This window comes from Myiozetetes cayanensis, unplaced genomic scaffold (genome assembly GCF_022539395.1).
Source record: "Myiozetetes cayanensis isolate MyiCay16 unplaced genomic scaffold, myiCay2020 scf34, whole genome shotgun sequence".
NCBI lineage: Eukaryota > Metazoa > Chordata > Aves > Passeriformes > Tyrannidae > Myiozetetes > Myiozetetes cayanensis.
Window position 1 is genome coordinate 2,960,312 of NW_026087566.1, and position 19,414 is coordinate 2,979,725.

General features: G+C 49.5%; 1 protein-coding gene across 4 annotated transcripts; it reads left to right on the forward strand.

Moving 5' to 3' along the window:
• The first annotated feature begins 486 nt into the window (after positions 1-486).
• LOC126646288 (keratin, type I cytoskeletal 16-like) lies at positions 487-11,464 on the forward strand. 4 transcript variants are annotated; one of them, XM_050327513.1, is made up of 8 exons: positions 487-1,094; positions 1,662-1,744; positions 1,934-2,090; positions 2,260-2,421; positions 2,596-2,721; positions 2,805-3,031; positions 10,839-10,918; positions 11,238-11,464. In XM_050327513.1, the coding sequence occupies exons 1-8, from the start codon at positions 645-647 to the stop codon at positions 11,255-11,257; spliced, it is 1,305 nt and encodes a 434-aa protein (XP_050183470.1). In that variant the 5' UTR covers positions 487-644; the 3' UTR covers positions 11,258-11,464. The 4 variants fall into 4 exon arrangements, with proteins under 4 accessions (XP_050183470.1, XP_050183469.1, XP_050183471.1 ...); XM_050327512.1 differs by lacking the exons at positions 10,839-10,918; positions 11,238-11,464 and adding exons at positions 3,182-3,270; positions 3,687-3,950; XM_050327514.1 differs by lacking the exons at positions 1,662-1,744; positions 1,934-2,090; positions 2,260-2,421; positions 2,596-2,721; positions 2,805-3,031 and adding exons at positions 8,938-9,020; positions 9,167-9,323; positions 9,516-9,677; positions 9,852-9,977; positions 10,062-10,288 and having other exon boundaries at positions 912-1,094.
• The last annotated feature ends 7,950 nt before the right edge of the window (positions 11,465-19,414 follow it).

Genomic DNA, 19,414 nt, shown 5'->3' on the forward strand with positions numbered 1-19,414 from the left:
AGCTGAATGCCAGCAGGACCTTCCTCAATACAAGCAGTGACGACAGAGAGTGAGAAATTCAGGGTGAAGTTCTCTTCTATAACAGACATGGGAATGCAGTTTTAAAAGCTTTTATTTCAGGGAGTTAAAGAAGATTTCTAAATAGCTAATGCATATATGGAGTAAATCAAGAATGAAGACTCCCTTGGACGTTGTCTGTGGATCACAGGAGGATGACCAAAACTGAACTACTGAGTTTCACCACAGAGAGAACTGAAGGAGGCAGACAACAAGGCACAGCCTTTTTTAGCTCCCATTGCCAGATTGACAAAGCTGGGAGATATTCTATTTTTCAACAAAATATCCAGCGAGGAGCCACCCACATAAAATTATAGTGCAGGCTTGGTGTGAATCAACACAGACATACTTGCACCCAATGGTAATGCCTTTTACTTACCTCAGACCAGATTCCCCTTAGCACATCATTTCTTGGCACGAGCTCTGGGGCTGGCAGAGCCCATGGGAAGCTGGACTGCCTGGCAGGTGACACCCACCCAGCCGGGTATAAAGAGCCACCGGCGAGGACGCCCCGCTGCACTCGCATTCCCTATCTTGTCGCTGTGCAGAGCTTTGCTTCGGGGGCTGGATACCTGATCCCTTCCACCATGAGCTGCACCATCAAGAGAACCTCCAGCACCTCGTACCGGAGTGGAGGAGGAGGAGGAGGAGGTGGCTGTGGAGGCAGCAGCGGCCGGAGCTCCTCCGTGTCGTGCCGGCGCTACGCCTCCTCCGTCATCGGCGGGGGCAGCTACGGCGGGGCAGCCTGCGGGGGCTACGGGGGCGGCCTGAGCGCTGCCAGCCTGGCCGGGGGCTACGGGGGGGGCTTTTCGGGGGGCTTCATCTCGGGGGGGGACCTGCTGCTGGGTGGCAATGAGAAGATCACCATGCAGAACCTCAACGACCGCCTGGCGGCTTACCTGGACAAGGTGCGAAGGCTGGAGGAGGAGAACGCCCAGCTGGAGCACCACATCAGGGAGTGGTACAGGAAACAAGCTCCCAGCGTTTCCAAGGACTACAGCTCCTACTACCAGGCCATTGAGCAGCTCCAGAATCAGGTACGATCACCCCAGCTAATGTAATTCCATTGCCCACATGCTCTTCTCTCCTGTGGGGTCTTCCTGCTCCCTCCTTCCTCTTTCCTGAAATCCCACCTTGTGCAGGTGTCTCCAAACCAGCTGTGGGTGGTTTCCAGTGCTTCCCTCTGCTCCCACCCTGTTCAGCTGGATGGAGTGCAAAGCCAAAGCACCTGGATGGCAGGATCTGAGCTCCCTTTGTCCCTGCACACTCCTACAGACACCAGGTGGAGGACTGAGGTCTTGCCTTAGGATCAGTTGACATGGTACCAAGAAATTAAAATAAATGATCCATGAATAAACACGATACAAGGAAAGGGCTGAACACACTCCTTGGGACACACAGGGAACTGTCTCTTAACTGGAGAGAAGAAAGTAACGAGTAGGGGTTTGGGAGGACAGTCTGTGACAGCACAAGTTTCCTTGAAAAGTAAATTTGGAGCATTACCCTGTCATATGGTCCCTGCATTAATGCAGGAAGCAATTCCAGGACCCACGACAACACCCTGCCAAAGCTGTGGGTCTTCTTTCTACCTTCCCATTTTGCAGATCATTTCTGCCACTGTGGACAACAACAGGCTGCTGCTGGACATCGATAACAGCAAGATGACTGCTGATGACTTCCGAATGAAGTGAGTACCTCCCTGTGAGCCTTGTGTGTCTGTGCAATCCCGCTCAGCATCTCAGGAGACAAGGCAGGAATGCCCTGGGTAGTGCTACTGACTCCTCCTGTGTTACTGGGACGCTGGCCTTGGAAGGATGTGTGCCAGTCTCTGTCAGCATCAACTCACCCATTTCTCTGACTCTCTTGTGTGACACAGGTATGAGAATGAGCTGGTCATCCGTCAGACCGTGGAGGCTGACATCAATGGCTTGAGAAACCTCATGGATGATCTGACTCTGGTTAGATCTTCCCTGGAATCTGAGCTGGAGACCTTGAAGGACGAGCTGATTGCCCTGAAGAGAAACCATGAGGAGGTATGATCCAATGACAAACAGCACAGCCAAGGCACGACCCTTGGATTCTTTCAGGTTCCCACCGTCACACATGGACTCAATTCCACCTTAGGCCAAAGGATTGTCACTGCTTTGCCAACAGAAATGACCTGTGTGTGTTCTTGTGTGTCTCTGTCTGGGCTCCCTGCAGGAAATGAGGCAGCTCCAGGCTCAGACCGGTGGTGATGTGAGTGTGGAGGTCAACGCTGCCCCTGGAGAGGACTTGACAAAGATCCTGAATGACCTGAGAACTGAATACGAGCAGATCATCGAGAAGAACCGCAGGGAGGTGGAGCAGTGGTATGAAGTCAAGGTAGGTAGCAAAGCCCAGAGTGGAGTCCCCTTGGGTGGCACAGCCCAGACACGCTGGCAGTGGGACAGGAGCAAAGGGAGAGGCTCCCTGCAGAGCTGAGCTCTCCCTCAGCAAACCTGTGGGAGAGGGGGGGATGCTGTGGCTCAGAAGGTGTCCCTGGGCTTGCCTCCACAGATTGAAGAGGTCAACCGCCAGGTCACCTCCAGCAGCCAGGACATGCAGACCAGCAGCCACCAGCTGACAGAGCTGCGGCGCGAGATGCAGAACCTGGAGATCGAGCTGCAGGCGCAGCTCAGCACGGTACGTGGGCAGGGCCCGGCCCCTTAGGCTGGGCATGGAGCACCAGAGCTCCTCTTCCTCAACTCCTGTCCTTGCTCTTGCAGAAAAACTCTCTGGAAAACTCCCTGGCAGAAACGGAGACTCGCTACGGCTGCCTGCTGCAACAGATCCAGGGGCAGATCAACTCGGTGGAGGAGGAGCTGGCCAGCATCCGCTGTGAGATGGAGGGCCAGAGCCAGGAGTACAAGATGCTCCTGGGCATCAAGACCCGCCTGGAGCAGGAGATCCAGCAGTACCGGGCGCTGCTGCAGGAGGGGCAGCAGGATCTTGTGTATGTATTCCATATTTTAGCAAGGGAATAGCAAGAAATCCTTGTGGTTCCAACACAGACTTTTTGTCCCTGGAGCTACATCAATCATCTTTTTTGACTGAATATCCAGTGTTAGTGGGCTTTTGTGTATTAATTACTCTCTTTTTGCAGTGCCTCCCAAGCTGCTTTCCAAGGAGGTGGAAAATCCTCCCAGTCATATTCTGTTTCCCACTCCCATTCCCAGTGTGGGGACATGGCAGGTAAGACAACACTTTGTAAGGATGTGGTTGTTAGTGGGTTACATCTGCCCCAGTAGCTGCAATGTAGTTTGTAAAAAAAAAGATCTGTAGTTTGGGCCGGGCAAGATTCCCAGGTCAATTAGCCTGGGAGTGAGAGAACCTCATTACTCTGTTCCGGAGAAATCAGGCATTAAAATACAGCAAGTTTTGCCCTTCCCTCTCCCTAATTATAAAATACAGACCATAAACTTTATGGAATGGGTGTTATGCTTTATTGCTCATCAGAAGAATATAAAAAACACAGTTGTGAGGCAGCGCTCAGGGCACTGCTGGGCGCGGAGCCTCTGCCCCTGTCCTGCCAACACAGTGTCAGGTGTGAGGATTCCCTGCATGGGAACGCTCAGACTTCCCCTCAAGGAGGTGATTTGTTCACACAGGGCAGTCAAGAGTGTGTTAGAGCAGCGGTGGTGACCTCGGCAGCCTCCAGCGAGAGATGGACCCCGGCACTTGTGCAGCGCTGCCGGGGCAGCAGGAAGGGCTCGGGAAGGGAGCCTGGTCATCCTCCCCAGCCCCTTGTCCTCAGCCCTGCAGTGCTTGGCTTACTCAGCTTGTCTGTGGCAACTGCTTCTTTGTTTAAGGGCTCACACTCTGCTGGAAACTCTTCCCTAATAAACCTTTACTTCTGCAACGCAAATCACAAACCACGTGTCCGAGAAAAGTGAATTCAACCAGCCCGGGACGGGTCCTTGCCCCAGCTCGCCCCTCAAGCGCGGGCTGTGCGGTGGTTCTGGGTGGCCCAGTCCTGGGACAATCCATTTTGCACTAAGGAAATGGGTTAAAACCTCCAAGCAAAGGGAAATGTTGGGAATTGTGAGCGTGGCTGTGTGAGGTGTGACAGAGTCCAGGCTCTGCCTGAGGGAACTGCCGGGTGACACTGCCAGAACTCTCTGCTCAAAAGCAGGAGGTAGAAGGTTGAAAAATCAGTTCTTGACACAATTCTCTTTCCTGAGACATTAAAAACCACTTTCCATTTTGTTTCCTGATGGTCACTAAGGGATTGCTTTCTGGCACCTTGCCTTGCCATTTGTACAAAAGAGAATGAATGATGTGAGTGAAAGGGGGAAGAAAATACCAATGCTGGGTAATTCTCAGAAGATTAATTGTCAATGTACTAAACTGTGTTCAGTGGTACTATTGTGACTCAGATATCTGAGCCTATCAGTCTCATCCCAGATGGAGTCTTGTGGGAAAGTGTGACTTGGGAGAGGTTGTTCCAGTATGTAGGGGCTTCCTCAGAAGTATTTCTACACCTCTGACTGTGCAGACAATCCCATATTGCTGACTTCTGTTGGGAAATACAGACAACAATGCAATAGGCCTGTTTCCCTTAGTGTCATGCACCAAAAACATTCCCATGTTTTATGATAGAAATTTCAATTTAAATACTGATTTAATACCAAGAACCCAATTTCTGTCAGTACACGCAGCTGGCTGATATTCTGCCTTCAGAGCAATTTTATTCACTGAAGGTATTTTCTATATTTTACTGTTTGAAAAGCTAAAATATGCAACAGAAGTAGAGATGAGGCAGCAATACTAAATTAAGGTAGCTCTTTTGCAGGCATTTTGCTTTCTGAAGAGCACAGTGAAGTCTCAGCTGTACTTACTGCACCAAAGCCAGTGAAGGACACATCTCTTTTGAGGCAGGATCATGTAGCCATGAACTACAGTTAATGCACAGAATTAAGCACTGAAAGTTTAGGCATACAGGTAAGCTCTTGTGTGACATGGGAGTCACATAAGAGAGAAACCAGCCCAGAATGTGGGGCTGTGGAAACCATTCAGCTCTGGATGAACTGAAGAAACACACAGGTGGGTGACGCTGCAGGGAGAGGGGTGATGGATGAGGAAAGCACAGATGGAGTTCCTGATGAAACTCCTGGGAGTAGCACTCTTCTTACCAAGACCACACTTGACTCATTTGCTGTAAAACAATTAATTACCAGTAATTGTTTCTGAGGTTGTCCTCTCCCTCTCGTGTGACTGAGGACATACATCCAGTAATGCATCACAGTTTCTGGGGAAACCACAGACTGCTTTTAGTTCTTTTGCCAGTTCAGAGTATCTGCTTGTGGCTCCACATCCAACTTCACCAATGAGTAAACAGCACCGGGAAAGGACTCACAGCACTCCTACTTCAAACAAATTCTGACTTACAGAGGTCCACAGGGTGCACTGTGAGCCAAAGGCCAGGGGAAGATGTGATTTCAGAGCTCTCACAGCCCCTCTGGGGGGCTGAGGAGCCTCAAAACCTTCTACAGCAGAACGTCCGAGCTGCCTTTGTCATTGCAGGGACTGTGGGAGGACCTGAACAGCCCCAGCTCTTCTGGCTGGTGAAGTAAATCAGTCTGTCCAAACTGACTCACAACAGCCAAGAGCCGTGTCCACAGGATGGTGGCCAGAAATGCACACGGAGACAGGGAAATGCCCCCGAGTTACAGAGCAGAAGGTCTGAAATTTAAGTGTAAATGGGATGCAGCTAGAGCAGTAAGGATGGTTAGATCAGCTGTTTGAAATAAGAAGAGAGGGTCAGAGAGACACAGAACAGGCTCCTGGTGATGGTATGAAATTACAGCATTGGGAAATGTCAGAAATTGTTGGGTCGGGTGCTGTGATGCAATGATGCCGAGAAGGAGACACAAAGTCAACACCTCTGGCACTAGGGCCAGTCAGCAATAAACATCTCATAGGGGAGAATAAAAGTGCATTTCAACAATCTAATGAGGAAAATATGACTAAGGAATCACACCCTGTGAGAAAATAATTTTTATTTTTTTGATAGTGATGACTCAGCCTCAATAACATATGCAAAGCAACTGGTTCTGACGTGCAGGTAATTAGAGAGCTACCAATAAAACAACAATCATAATTTTGCAGATCAAAGGATTACATTATCTGTGATCCGGGGGTGGTGGTGTGTCAGGAAGGAGGGTGAATGGCTTTCCATGATTCTTCAGTTGGCCATGACACGCGTTAGTAACTTTTATGGATCTCATAAACGTTGTGGTGGGAGAGAAAATGCTGCTGGAGCCGCAAGTGCAGGGTGTGTGTAACACTGTAAATGGAGAAACCAACAGCGAAACAAGCGGGTAAACTGTAACTTCCAAAGAGAGAGGAATTCCTATCAAAGTTGAACTCTCACATAAAGAGGTCCCATTGTGTTTCAGGCTTAAAATTTGTGTTTTCCAGAAGTTATTTAAAGGCAGAATTTCCTTTCCAAAGAAGGGTTCATCACATCCTGCCCCCCCTTACATGAACAGTGCAGTTGTGCAGGACTGAGGGACAAACAATTGAAGGTAAGGGAGTCTAGAGGGTCATCACAGCTGCCTCTGTTACACCAGCATAAAATGCCCACCATCAGCTCACCAAGGTCAATCTTGAAACTCTTTCTCTCTTCCACCCAAAGCTCCTGCAATGGAAGCACTCCCAGACCCTTCTGCCTTCCGTAGGTAAAAAGCTCCTCTTTAGTTTCCAGGCCAAACTCACTCAAATCCAGACTGTGCCCTTTCCTACGTGGACAACAGGACTGTCCTGGATTTTGAACAGCCCCAGTGCCTCCTTCCTCAAGAGTTGGCTGATAACCATCTCAGCCTCCACCTGGCCAGGATGAATCCTTTCCTGTCCCAGCACACAAAGCCCTATAGGTTTTACACACCTATTGAATGCCCATCACTGTGCATGAGACAGGAAGATTTCCCAGAAGTGACACCACCCAAATCTGGTGAGAACATAAAGAGAGCATTGCTGCTTTTAAGGTCACCCTGCTGTGATTTATCACTGAGTACCCTGAGAGACAATACCCATCCTGAGCTCTCCTTTGGAGGGAAGGACCAAAATTCTTGGAGATTCTGTTTCCAGAACTGGCAGTTCAACAGGCAAACTTGAACCAGCCTCATGCACAAGGGTGCCAGAGTTCATTCTTCTCCAACTCTGGCATGAAAGCAGAGTAACCAGGTGGTGCTTTCACCACCTGCTTTCAGGACAAAAAAAATTACTCCAAAGAACAAAGAACAACTATTAAAATGAGTCTCACTCATTAAGTAGCCAGCAACAATCTATCTGCAGCAAAATCTAACTCACAGCCACCCACCCGAAATTGCAGTGCAGGCTTGGTGTGAATCAGCATGCAAACACAGGACCTGGGGGGAGGGCTGACCCAAGCCCCAAAAGAAATTCCCCTTAGCACATCACTTTCAGCATGAGCACTGGGGCTGGCAGAGCCCATGGGAAGCTGGACTGCCTGGCAGGTGACACCCACCCAGCCGGGTATAAAGAGCCACCGGCGAGGACGCCCCGCTGCACTCGCATTCCCTATCTTGTTGCTGTGCAGAGCTTTGCTTCGGGGGCTGGATACCTGATCCCTTCCACCATGAGCTGCACCATCAAGAGAACCTCCAGCACCTCGTACCGGAGTGGAGGAGGAGGAGGAGGAGGTGGCTGTGGAGGCAGCAGCGGCCGGAGCTCCTCCGTGTCGTGCCGGCGCTACGCCTCCTCCGTCATCGGCGGGGGCAGCTACGGCGGGGCAGCCTGCGGGGGCTACGGGGGCGGCCTGAGCGCCGCCAGCCTGGCTGGGGGCTACGGGGGGGGCTTCTCCTCGGGGGGTTTCATCTCAGGGGGGGACCTGCTGCTGGGCGGCAATGAGAAGATCACCATGCAGAACCTCAACGACCGCCTGGCGGCTTACCTGGACAAGGTGCGAAGGCTGGAGGAGGAGAACGCCCAGCTGGAGCACCACATCAGGGAGTGGTACAGGAAACAAGCTCCCAGCGTTTCCAAGGACTACAGCTCCTACTACCAGGCCATTGAGCAGCTCCAGAATCAGGTACGATTGCCCTAGCTAATGTAATTCCATTGCCCACATGCTCTTCCCTCCTGCTCCCTCCTTCCTCTTTCCTCTGTCCTCCTCCCTCTTTCCCCTGGCCCTGGGCTCTACCCCCTGCGGGATGGCCATGCTGGTGGTACTGCAGACACAAACCTGCTGAGCTGCACCTCCCATCCCTTGGGGGAGCAAACCCCCAGAGTACCCACGGGCAAAAGGGACGTGCTCCAGGGGCACAGCCCAAGGCACCAGGGAGCTCCAGCAGCCACAGACGCGCTGGCACACGGAAATCCCACCTTGTGCAGGTGTCTCCAAACCAGCTGTGGGTGGTTTCCAGTGCTTCCCTCTGCTCCCACCCAGTTCAGCTGGATGGAGTGCAAAGCCAAAGCACCTGGATGGCAGGATCTGAGCTCTCTTTTTCCCTGCACACACAGGTGGAGGGCCAAGGTCTTCCCTCACCATCATCTTTTTTCATGATGAGACGAGTTACAGCATCAGGGGCAAAGCTCACACTGCCTCCTACACCCAGAGTGCAGAACCCACTCGGTGTGGGTGATCTCCCAGCATAACTGTTCTTCTGGTCTTTCCCCCATCAATGCACTCTCTCATCAAAATGTTTGCAAAGCCCAAATCTTCACACACTAGTCCCTGCCCTATAGCATTTCAACAATGTTCTGTGGCCTCTGCACTGCTGTAGGAAACAATTCCAAGACCCACAACAACACCCTGCCAAAGCTTTGGGTCTCCTTTGTTCTTGTCCTCAAAATCTAGAACACAGAAAGATTTCTCTCCACCCTTCTCTCCTGCAGATCATTTCTGCCACTGTGGACAATAACAAAATGATCCTGGACATCGACAACAGCAAGATGACTGCCGATGACTTCCGAATGAAGTGAGTACCTCCCTGTCAACCCTGACTCTCTCATGCCATGAATTTTATGAGACTCATGAATGGAGGTGATGATGCCCTGTCCAAAGTGGTATGATGGAGCATTGCAGTGAAATGGATGTGTAATGCTTCTCTTTCCTTCGGTACAGGTATGAGAATGAGCTGGTCGTCCGTCAGACCGTGGAGGCTGACATCAATGGCTTGAGAAACATCCTGGATGATCTCACTAGGACTCGGTCTTCCCTGGAATCTGAGCTGGAGACCTTGAAGGACGAGCTGATTGCCCTGAAGAGAAACCATGAGGAGGTATGATCCAATGACAAACAGCACAGCCAAGGCACGATCCTTGGATTCTTTCAGGTTCCCACTGTCACACATGGACTCCCTTAGGCCAAGGGATTATCTCTCTTTGTACCTTGATACTGCTTTGCCCACAGTCCCCAGCACAAGAAATGACCTGTGTGTGCTCTTGTGTGTCTCTGTCTGGGCTCCCTGCAGGAAATGAGGCAGCTCCAGGCTCAGACCGGTGGTGATGTGAGTGTGGAGGTCAACGCTGCCCCTGGAGAGGACTTGACAAAGATCCTGAATGACCTGAGAACTGAATACGAGCAGATCATCGAGAAGAACCGCAGGGAGGTGGAGCAGTGGTATGAAGTCAAGGTAGGTAGCAAAGCCCAGAGTGGAGTCCCCTTGAGTGGCACAGCCCAGACACGCTGGCAGTGGGACAGGAGCAAAGGGAGAGGCTCCCTGCAGAGCTGAGCTCTCCCTCAGCAAACCTGTGGGAGAGGGGGGGATGCTGTGGCTCAGAAGGTGTCCCTGGGCTTGCCTCCACAGATCGAAGAGGTCAACCGCCAGGTCACCTCCAGCAGCCAGGACATGCAGACCAGCAGCCACCAGCTGACGGAGCTGCGGCGCGAGATGCAGAACCTGGAGATCGAGCTGCAGGCGCAGCTCAGCACGGTACGTGGGCAGGGCCCGGCCCCTTGAGGCTGGGCACGGAGCACCAGAGCTCCTCTTCCTCAACTCCTGTCCTTGCTCTTGCAGAAAAACTCTCTGGAAAACTCCCTGGCAGAAACGGAGACTCGCTACGGCTGCCTGCTGCAACAGATCCAGGGGCAGATCAACTCGGTGGAGGAGGAGCTGGCCAGCATCCGCTGTGAGATGGAGGGCCAGAGCCAGGAGTACAAGATGCTCCTGGGCATCAAGACCCGCCTGGAGCAGGAGATCCAGCAGTACCGGGCGCTGCTGCAGGAGGGGCAGCAGGATCTTGTGTATGTACTCTGTTTGCAGATAAGGGCACAAAGTCTGTCACAGGCTTTTCTCTCTCAGCACTGGTGGAAGACAGAGCAGAATTTTTTACTTGTCTGTAGCTGAAATCTAAATTCAGCAGCTTCTTTCTCACAGCACCTGCATTGAAATGTATCTATCAGAAACTTCACAAGCACATCAAAGACTGAGGGAAACACAATGCAGATTGTTACTGACAGGTTTGGAGTTAATCAGTTCCTCTTGACCTGTTTGTGCGGAGTGAATTCTGTGAGAGGAATCACCATGCCAAACTAAGCTGTAATGAAGCTCCTGCTGTCAGCAGATAAGCAAGCCCAGCTGGACTGGGACAGTACAAGAATTATGCTGCAAGAGAGTTTTGCTTTTTCTGCTTCTATAATTTTCTAGGAAAATACAGTTGGAGGGAAGGAATTAAAAATATATATCTAAAGAATCATTTGTGGGGTCCAGGAAAAGCTGAGCTGTTACACACACTGCATATGATGTCAGTATGTGTTTATTTTGCGCTTTGTTAAAACTACTTTCCTTTCACAGATCATCTCAAGGAGGGGGAATATCCTCCCATTCTTGTTCTTCTACTTCCTACTCTCATGGTCAATCCAGTGACAAGGCAGGTAAGAAACATCTTCCAAAGAGGATCCAAACCTATCTTGTTCCCATGGCTTTCACATTTTGTGTTTGATCCCTTTTCCTGTTAATACCAACCTTGTCCTATGACTTCCACATCTGCAATTGCAGCAGGGATTAAACCATTCACAATCAAAGCTCTTCATTTCAATGTGGTTTGGCTCCAGCTCCAGACACAGGCTAATCTCCTTTCCCATGCTTTTGCTCACAAATGGGTATTTAAATAGTGCATGAATAGAAATATCAGTGCTGCAAGAGGCTCTTGATTTCCCCATCAGAGCAATCGTTTTGTCTTTCTTTCCACAGGGCAGTCCAGAGTGTGTTAAGAGAACACCAAGGTGTTGGGCTTCCCTGATCCACTCCCTGCCATCAGAGCAGCCCAGCCCACAACAATTTCTAGGCTTCTCCTCAAATGACCTCCTTCTGCCTTTTCATGCTGCCCATCACTGCAATCACTGTGCCTACACACACATTCCTGCAGTGAACTTGGTGCTCTGCTGCATGGCAATGCCTCCAATAAAGCTTTACCTTTCTGCAATGCAAAGAAAACTCTGTGTCCAGCCCTCTGTTTGGTATATTCATACTGCATTTACATTTAGGTGGGAGCAAGCGAGATAAACCTGCACAGAAACATTAAGGTTGGGTGAATTTATGTACCGTGGACCCAAAGAAATGTGGGAATCCTAACTCAGCTGACATCTGGATAAAATCCTGGAGGTGAATGAACACGTCTACATTAAACTCAAGAGTGACACCTATGGGGAAGAGAAAGGGGTGGAGAACCTCTTTTTCACAGGTTACATTCCAAGGGCTGTGTGAGTAGTTCAGTAGTTCAGCAGCTCAACTGAAAAGTCAGGATCGATTACAAAATTTCATGAAAATTTTGTCAAATCAAAACCACTTTCCTTTGAGTCACTGAACAAGAAAACAATCCCACCCAGGCAGCCCTCTCCCAGCTTCTAGATGAGAGTTGTGTTTAATTTTGTTTGATAAAGCAAAGGGTCAGACCAGGAGATGAGTGAGGAGTACGAAAGAAGTTGTCCTACTAACTTAATGTTCAGTTGTTGGGATTATTCCTCTGCTGTGTTGGAAAATCTGGGCTCAGGGCTTTTAGTTGCTAGTTCCATACGAAGGAGAGTGTTTCCTTATTCCATAAGGCCATTCCCAGCTCCACAGGCTGTGCAAGCTTTGGGTGGAGGATGGCAGAGTGCAGGCAAGGTTCAAACTTCCTAACCAAACACATGCTCACGTTATTTGGGCTCAACAGAGGAAGAAAAATCGGTGAAATATTTCAGTCCTTTCAAACTTCCAAACTGCATTTCAGTGTTTGGTTTGCAGGGCTGAGGAAGCTGCTGAACAGGGTTGGTCACATAGCAGGGGAGTGGCTCCACTGCCACCCTGTCCCGGGCCCGGGTGGGTCTCACAGAGCTCATTGTTCCCTGAACAGCTCCTAAACCACCGACATTTCCTGTCCTGTCACACAGCTTTGCACTTGCACTTTGGTTTGCAAAGAGAGCAGGGTCAGGTAAAACACCTTCGTTTTGGATAACAAGGCAGTTCTGAGTTTAAAAGGCATCAAACTGTTCCATGTTACAATCCAAAGCTGAATTCTCAGCACAGCAGAAAAGAGATGAGTCAGAGAAACCATTTCCCTGGGAAACAAAGGAGGTTTGTAAAGTCAAAGCAGAAATCCCTGTCCCTGGAGTCTCCTGTGCCAGTAACAGACTCTGCTCTGCCTTTCTCTCCTTTTTACCTCTCCTATCAGCCAGTGCTGACTGCCCCAAACCCCTCAGCAGTAGCCAGTTATAATGACCTTTGGGATCAAATACCTTCTTCGGTCACAGTCTAACTAGGAAGAATGTTTGTGATCCCAGAAAGGAGCCAACTGTGTTCTAGGCTGTCTGTTGGGAACGTTCTCGAGTCTCCTGCTTCCCTTCTGCTCTTTTTTAGGTGGGGCACGCTTGCAGTGTCCCTGCAGGCAATGCTGTGGTTGAGCCCAGTTCAGCTCCACTGGTGTGTCCCAGGAACCACAGAAAGAGGTCCCACAGCTCCGTACCAGGGACAGGATTTATCTGTAGGTCTGGGTCGGCTCACACGGCATCCTCTGGTGGCAATTCAGGAAATATTCACTAGGATTTGTGACAGAAACTGTTCTAAGCAGTCTCCGAATTCAATTCCAGGCCCAGGACATGTTTTGGACAAGGAAAGAACAGCTTAAAAATAGTGAAATTGGTAGGTTTGTATTTTCATTTCACTCGGGAGGAGGGTGAAGCCAAAGGTGCTGTGTTTAACAGCCGGCCCTGCAGAGGGAGCTCGGTGCCACTCCCTCTTCCCAAGGCCCCAAATCCTGGGATCGTGGCTTTGCAAGGGTTTGAGGGGCTCAGTTCTAGCTCTTAGGTATGGACAGGTGCGACAGCCCACTGCTGCTCTTGGTGCCTTTGTGCACACTCCTGCCAGACCCTGGCACTCCTGGCCTCGAGGAAATGGGACCACAGAGGTGACAAGCGCAGATTTTCCACGAGGACCCAAGAAATGAGGAAAGAAACTCTGGCTCACTGTGCCTGTGACAAAAAGAGAGATGAGAGGAAGCTGCCCCTGCAATATTTCTCACATTTACCAGCCCACCATAACCATGAAAAATGACAGCAGCCAAGTTAACCAAGTACAAGAATTCTTGCAGGAAAATTCCTTTCTCTCTGTATTCCAATTAACAATTTCTATTCTTTCATACCATACACATTGGAGTGTTAATCCCAACAAACCTCAGAATTTCTGTAAGTATTTCCATGCTGTGGCTGCCCCATCCCTGGGAGTGTCCAGGGTGGACGGGGCTTGGAGCAACCTGGGCTAGTGGAAGGTGTCCCTGCCCACGGCAGGGGGAGGGACTGGGCGGGCTTTAAGGTCCCTTCCAACCCAAACCCTTCCATGATTCCATGAGGAAGGACAAGCACCCTCAGCCACACTGGGGCTGACTCTCAGAGCTGTTTTAGCAGCGCCTAAAGAGAGGTTTCTGCAGGCTGCAATTACCCCTAATAGCGCCGCTTGGGAGCCCACGCTCCACAGCTCCGCCAAGCTTGGCTCCAGGGAACACCTTTCCCTGGCACACCCCTGTGCTCCCAGCCCTGGCTGGGATCAAAGGCACCCACAGCCTCAGTAATCAACGTTTTCTTACAACATTCCCGGTGTTAGTTGAGTTCTTTCCCACAACCCGATGCCGATAATTACGGCGGTACCCAAAAGTTCACAGCGATCGCACCCACGCTGAGATTTTAAACGAATGCCAACTGCTCCTTTGTGCTGAAAATGTTAGAAATCATGTCACCAGTTTTTATGTTAATAAAGCTGAATCCATTAGGGAAGAGTGAAAAGGCACAATTCCAGTCACTTGCTTGGGTGGCCGTGGGCTGCCCAAAACACAGACAACTGGCACAGACCTCAGTTTTTAATGAGAGGAAGATTCAAAGCTGAACTGGGGTGTCAGAGGCTGGTGGAAAACCACAGCTCTCAGTTAAGATAACAGCCAGGAGTGCCCAGGGAGGGACCTGCCCGGTACACACAAACACAGGGAAAATGCTGCTGGTTGAAAGTGTCACAAACTGTTAAGAGCAGTCAGAAATGCCCTTCTCCTCCCCTAAAGGTGTGTGGTCAGCCAGGGTAGCCAGAGCCAGGGCTCCCAAGGGCGTTCTGTGGGCTGAGAGTTGCCATGAGAGCCACGTGTTTACAAACACCTCCCTGGCAGCAGCTCCCAAAAGCGGAGGCTCCAGGACTGGCCCTCGTAGAGCAACAGCTGGAATTTCTCACTGAGCCCAACAGAGATCTGGAGACTCCGAGAGTTCCTCTCAAGCAACACCAAGTATGAAACCGCCTGTAGGACTTGGGAAAGCCCAAATCCAGGGTTCCATCAGCAGGGTACTAAGAGAGCTCCTTGTTTTCAAATCCAGAACATGTGTTTAAGGCTTGCACAGTGAAATCTCAGCCTTTACTGGAAGCCATGATTAGAATATGTTCTTGTGAAATATATTCTTACGAAATTAACAAGAGAAATAACGATCTATAATTCTGTGAGTACAAATATGTGCATATAGACATAAATATATGAGCACATAGGTACAAATGACACACGTACAAATGTTTTACAGAATAAAGCAGCTCAGCCCTGCTACGAACCCCATCTACTCTCTGTCTGTCCCAAGCCTGGGATGCATTTTTGAGTAGGAATTTTCCACGTGGCCCGTGGGAAGATCCCTGTGATAGCCCCAGGCCTCCTCCCTGGCTGTGACTGCAGCTGATGTGGCCAGAGTCCAACACCCAGAGCTCCCCCAGCCCAGGACAGGCTCAGTCTGCTGGGGTTTGGCAGAGCCTCTGCGCTGCCTCTGCCGCTGCCTGCACAAACCTGACTTCTGGAACACATCCTCCCAGCCCTTGGATGCTTGGCTCTTAAATAATAGTTTCCAGCCCCATCATACCTTGCTGAGATTTACCAGCCAGATAACAGGTTAAAGGAAGTGTAAAAGTACATCCAGTGAGTTGTCTTTCACTCCTCAGGGCCTGGTGCCCAACTGAGCCTTCCTTCCCACACAATCTTTAATCACAAGATAATAAAATCTGTTTTATTTTCCTGTCTCAGGTACTTTAGTCCTTTATGTGCTTTATCGTTAGAGTTCTGGATTGATAAAGACTTTAAAGCTGATTATGTTTCTAGGGTAACAGGGACAACAATGAGGCTTTTCCACACCACAGCCAGTTTCAAGGATTTGCCAAGTATTTACACTGCTGGCAATTACTGAAGTGCTTGAGCTCTTCAGGATCTTTTATGTATTTTCCTCATATTAATATATTAAAATATTCTATAAATGGCTACCACTGAGGAATTGAATTCTGTATCTCTGCAGGAGTCTGGGCAGGAATGGTTCCAGTTCAGCTCAAATTATTGATCCATTGTTTCTCTTCTGCCAGGAACAGAAATGGCTTGTCCTGTGTCTCAGTCTCCTCATTTCTGTTAACACAGAACTCTTACATGACTTTATTTCTCACCTCTTTCAGTGCAGAAATTGTGGATTACCACATGCATTTCCCTTCACCCCATTCCCTCTACTTTGCAAAAACAGTCATTTTGAGCAGGTTCCCTCTGTTGCTCTGCTCTTCCCTCCCCTCTTCCCCAACCGCTCCCAGCCATGTGAGCATGTGCTGGGACCTGCCCCTTCAGCACAGAAACAGCCTTGTCTCTGAATCTGTTGGCACATTCAGGGAATATATGGCAATGCCAGCTTTGTGAGGATTAAGGAAAAAGATTAATGATGGGCCATAAAAGCCAGACAGGTGAGAAACGTATTCTGGGCAGACCTTGGCCACAGTTACCTTGCTACCAGCTGCAGATCAGAGCTTGTTGTCATTGGTTCTTCCCACAAGGAAGTTTAAAGAAAAAAATACGAAATTTTGTGCTTGAATTAAAAAGCTGCAAATGTTTCGTGCCTGTGGTCTTCAAAAGGGAAGAAAAACATCCCAAGTTGGGATCTTAAGAGGGCCTGTGACACAATTGGTTGGGAGGGGCAGCCAAAGTTTGGATGAGCAAGAGAAGAGATGGAGACTGAAAATGTGGATGTGAAAAAGCAGCACATTATCACTGATGGAAGCAGAGGCAGAAAGCAATAATTACTAGAAGGCACAGTTAAACATTTAAAAGGTAGATTCAGAATAATAACTCTACTATGCACTTTAATCCACGGAAGCATCACTGGAATTGCAGGCACCAACAAAGCTGGTTAAAATGTCCAGAAGTTCATTTAACTGAAACTGCATTAGCAACCCCTGGTAGCAAATACAGCACGGTGTAAGAAGAGAAAAGGATATGCCAGTGTCACTCAAGGGCAAAAAAAAAGGGTTTACAGGACAGTTAACCAAACTACTTTGAAACAACAAGAACTATTTTATAAAGCAGCAGGGACTGGCAAGGCAGAGCTCACAAAGGTAAAGCAGAACCCAGTCCCAGCCAGGAGCCTGGGTGTGACTGCATGACTTTGCTTGAAAAAATGTGTCTCCATTCCCCTCTGATAAGGTGCAGATAAAGGAAATTCCCTGTGCTGACCATTCCTTACAGGGGAAAGGCTGACCCTACAATAAATTAGGTTTATTTTACTGGGACAAAATGAGACCTACACCAAATGCTAAAAGCACATTCTTTCACTGGCCATAGTAAAGGTTTTTCCAAACATTTAAGTACATGTTCTCACCATAAAGGAGTCCCTACAAAAACAAACACGTGCAGTCATTGAGGTAAAACAGAGATGGAAGTTAGAAGAAAAAACAAAACCTTTCTGGAAACTTAGAATTCAGTTTTAGCACAAATGCTGTGTGAGGGAGTGATCTGGTGCTAGAAGCTTATTTGGTGGTACAAATCAGATTAATCCATTTGACAGTGTGTCCCAAGCCTTTCCTCTCTTGACATTTTCAGCTGCACTTCCAAACTGCCACGAAGACCTGCAGTTCATTCTTTGGGAGATTCTTCCCTGCCAGCCCAACCCACCATGCCTGCAGTACACGGTCAATATTCTGACAGTGTAACACATGGTGATTGCTGCTTTTACTCAGGGCTTGCAGAGGGAATGCAGAGGCCTTCCAGATCCACATTTTCATGAGTTGGATCATCAAACAGATGTACATTTCATTTTGCAAAACCCAAAGATACACTGCTTTGAGGCCTTGACATGGGAGTCCAGGGAATGCTGAAGGAATACCTAAGGGGAAGGACATTCCTTTCTCCTTGCAGCAGGAGATAAATCTCAAAAAGGCCACACTGGGATTTATTCTCCTTTCATCTTCTTGCACTTCTGTTCAGTGGAGAAAAGCACATGTACTGATGCTCTTTATGCTCTAACTATGGACTTGAATATTAAACAATAAAATAACTGTTCTCCTGCAGCTTTATCTCTGTCTGCAGGCAGACTGCAGCCTCCTGACACCACCGTTCACCTGTTCACAGCCCTTGGAACAGTTACTGGCCAGGCAGGTTTGTCCCACCCAGGGCTGAACAGGACATTCAGGTCCCTGGGAGGAAGGACTGTCGTATCTCTGGCAGCAGCAGTGGCCCCGTGGCTCTGAGGAGAGGCTGCACAGCTTCACTTCCCTACAGAGAGGAGAGAACTCAGCTCCATGCCCAGGGCTGGAGTGTGGTACACATCCTGTGTGTACCCAGTGACTTATTCCATCCCTGAGTCACTGCCCAGTTCCTGATGCAGGTGTTACAGGTGCCCTGGACGGCCTCCTGTGTGCTGTTTGTTCTTCCCCTCCCCGAAGCGGCCCCGCAGTTTGATGCCTCTGTACACAGGGAGTGCAGCCCCATTGTGTGACCTGAAATACCTGGAGCATTTTTCATGGGCATAGAAAGGCCTGGCTGCTCCTGAGAGCTGTAAATGTTGCCAGGACAGCACTCCCTCTTTCTCCAAAGCACTTCTGTGGAGATCCAGAGATATGAAGGGAGTGAGAAGGAAGGAGAATGGAAGGAAAGCTCTGATTATCCCCTCGTGTGTTAGGGATGCTTAGGGAGGAGCTTGCAGTAACAAAAGCTTTTGAAAAGCCATCTTGAGTAACAGAAGACCTGAAAATTTTAGAAATAACATTTTCACTACTCTCAAAGACCAGAAGACTAAGTGGTTCTGTTTCTTCTCTTCACTTCTCTCTTTGAGCAGCAATCAAAGGACTCAGTGTATAATCAGGCACTTGTTTCTCCTCACTCCCCAGGTACTCAGGGATGTTAATGCTTCTCTTTACCACAGATGCAGCCATGGTTGCTTCAGAAGGATTCTTGAGTCTGCAGAGAAGCAGACTCTCAGACACAGCAGGTTCTCTGTCAGCCCAAATGGAACAGGGACCAAAGAAAGAAACAGAGAAAATGTCACTTCTGAAAGAAGAACTTTTCTCAAGGGAAATGAGGAAAACAGCGGGGTGGGTACAGGTTTTATCAATGTCTACACACCTTGTTCACCATTTGGGCTCCTCTCAAGCTCTGTTATCAGGCTGAATCACTCAGTTAAAACTCTTTCATGAGATTACACCAGAAAGTCATTGTGTGAGTCCCTGTGAGCGCAGTGCTGGCGCAGGGGGGCTGTGCACTCCCAACCCCTTTGTTTCCACTGCAGGTAAACTCTGACCAGGTTTAGGAACGCTCCCCTCGGCACGGAGACGCCTCCTCCAAATCCCACCTTCAGGAGGCAGCGGTCAGGGGGAGGAATCACCTCCCGTGTGTGGAGAGGTGTTTGGGAAAGAAACAGCCCACTCCACAGCCACTGACCAATAAGGGAATTGCCGTGTTGGCAGAGGGCTCAGGGCCGATAAATAAATTCCACGGGTCTCAGATAACACATTCTGGAGACAACTCCCATTGTCCCTGGCTTAAAAGCAGTGGGGTGGGGGGAGCAGGGCACACTCCTGCCCGGGGATCAGGAACCTGCGCGTGCAGCTTGGCTTGGGTTGGGTCCTTGGTTTTC

What these genes read in the sequence shown, in the direction of transcription:
- LOC126646288 (XM_050327511.1), top strand. Translation starts at nt 7,508, where the DNA reads ATGAGCACTGGGGCTGGCAGAGCCCATGGGAAGCTGGACTGCCTGGCA. An exon ending in TGAAGAGAAACCATGAGGAG is followed by an intron (nt 9,324 to 9,515) that starts GTATGATCCAAT and finishes GGCTCCCTGCAG; the next exon opens with GAAATGAGGCAGCTCCAGGC. An exon ending in AGCAGTGGTATGAAGTCAAG is followed by an intron (nt 9,678 to 9,851) that starts GTAGGTAGCAAA and finishes TTGCCTCCACAG; the next exon opens with ATCGAAGAGGTCAACCGCCA.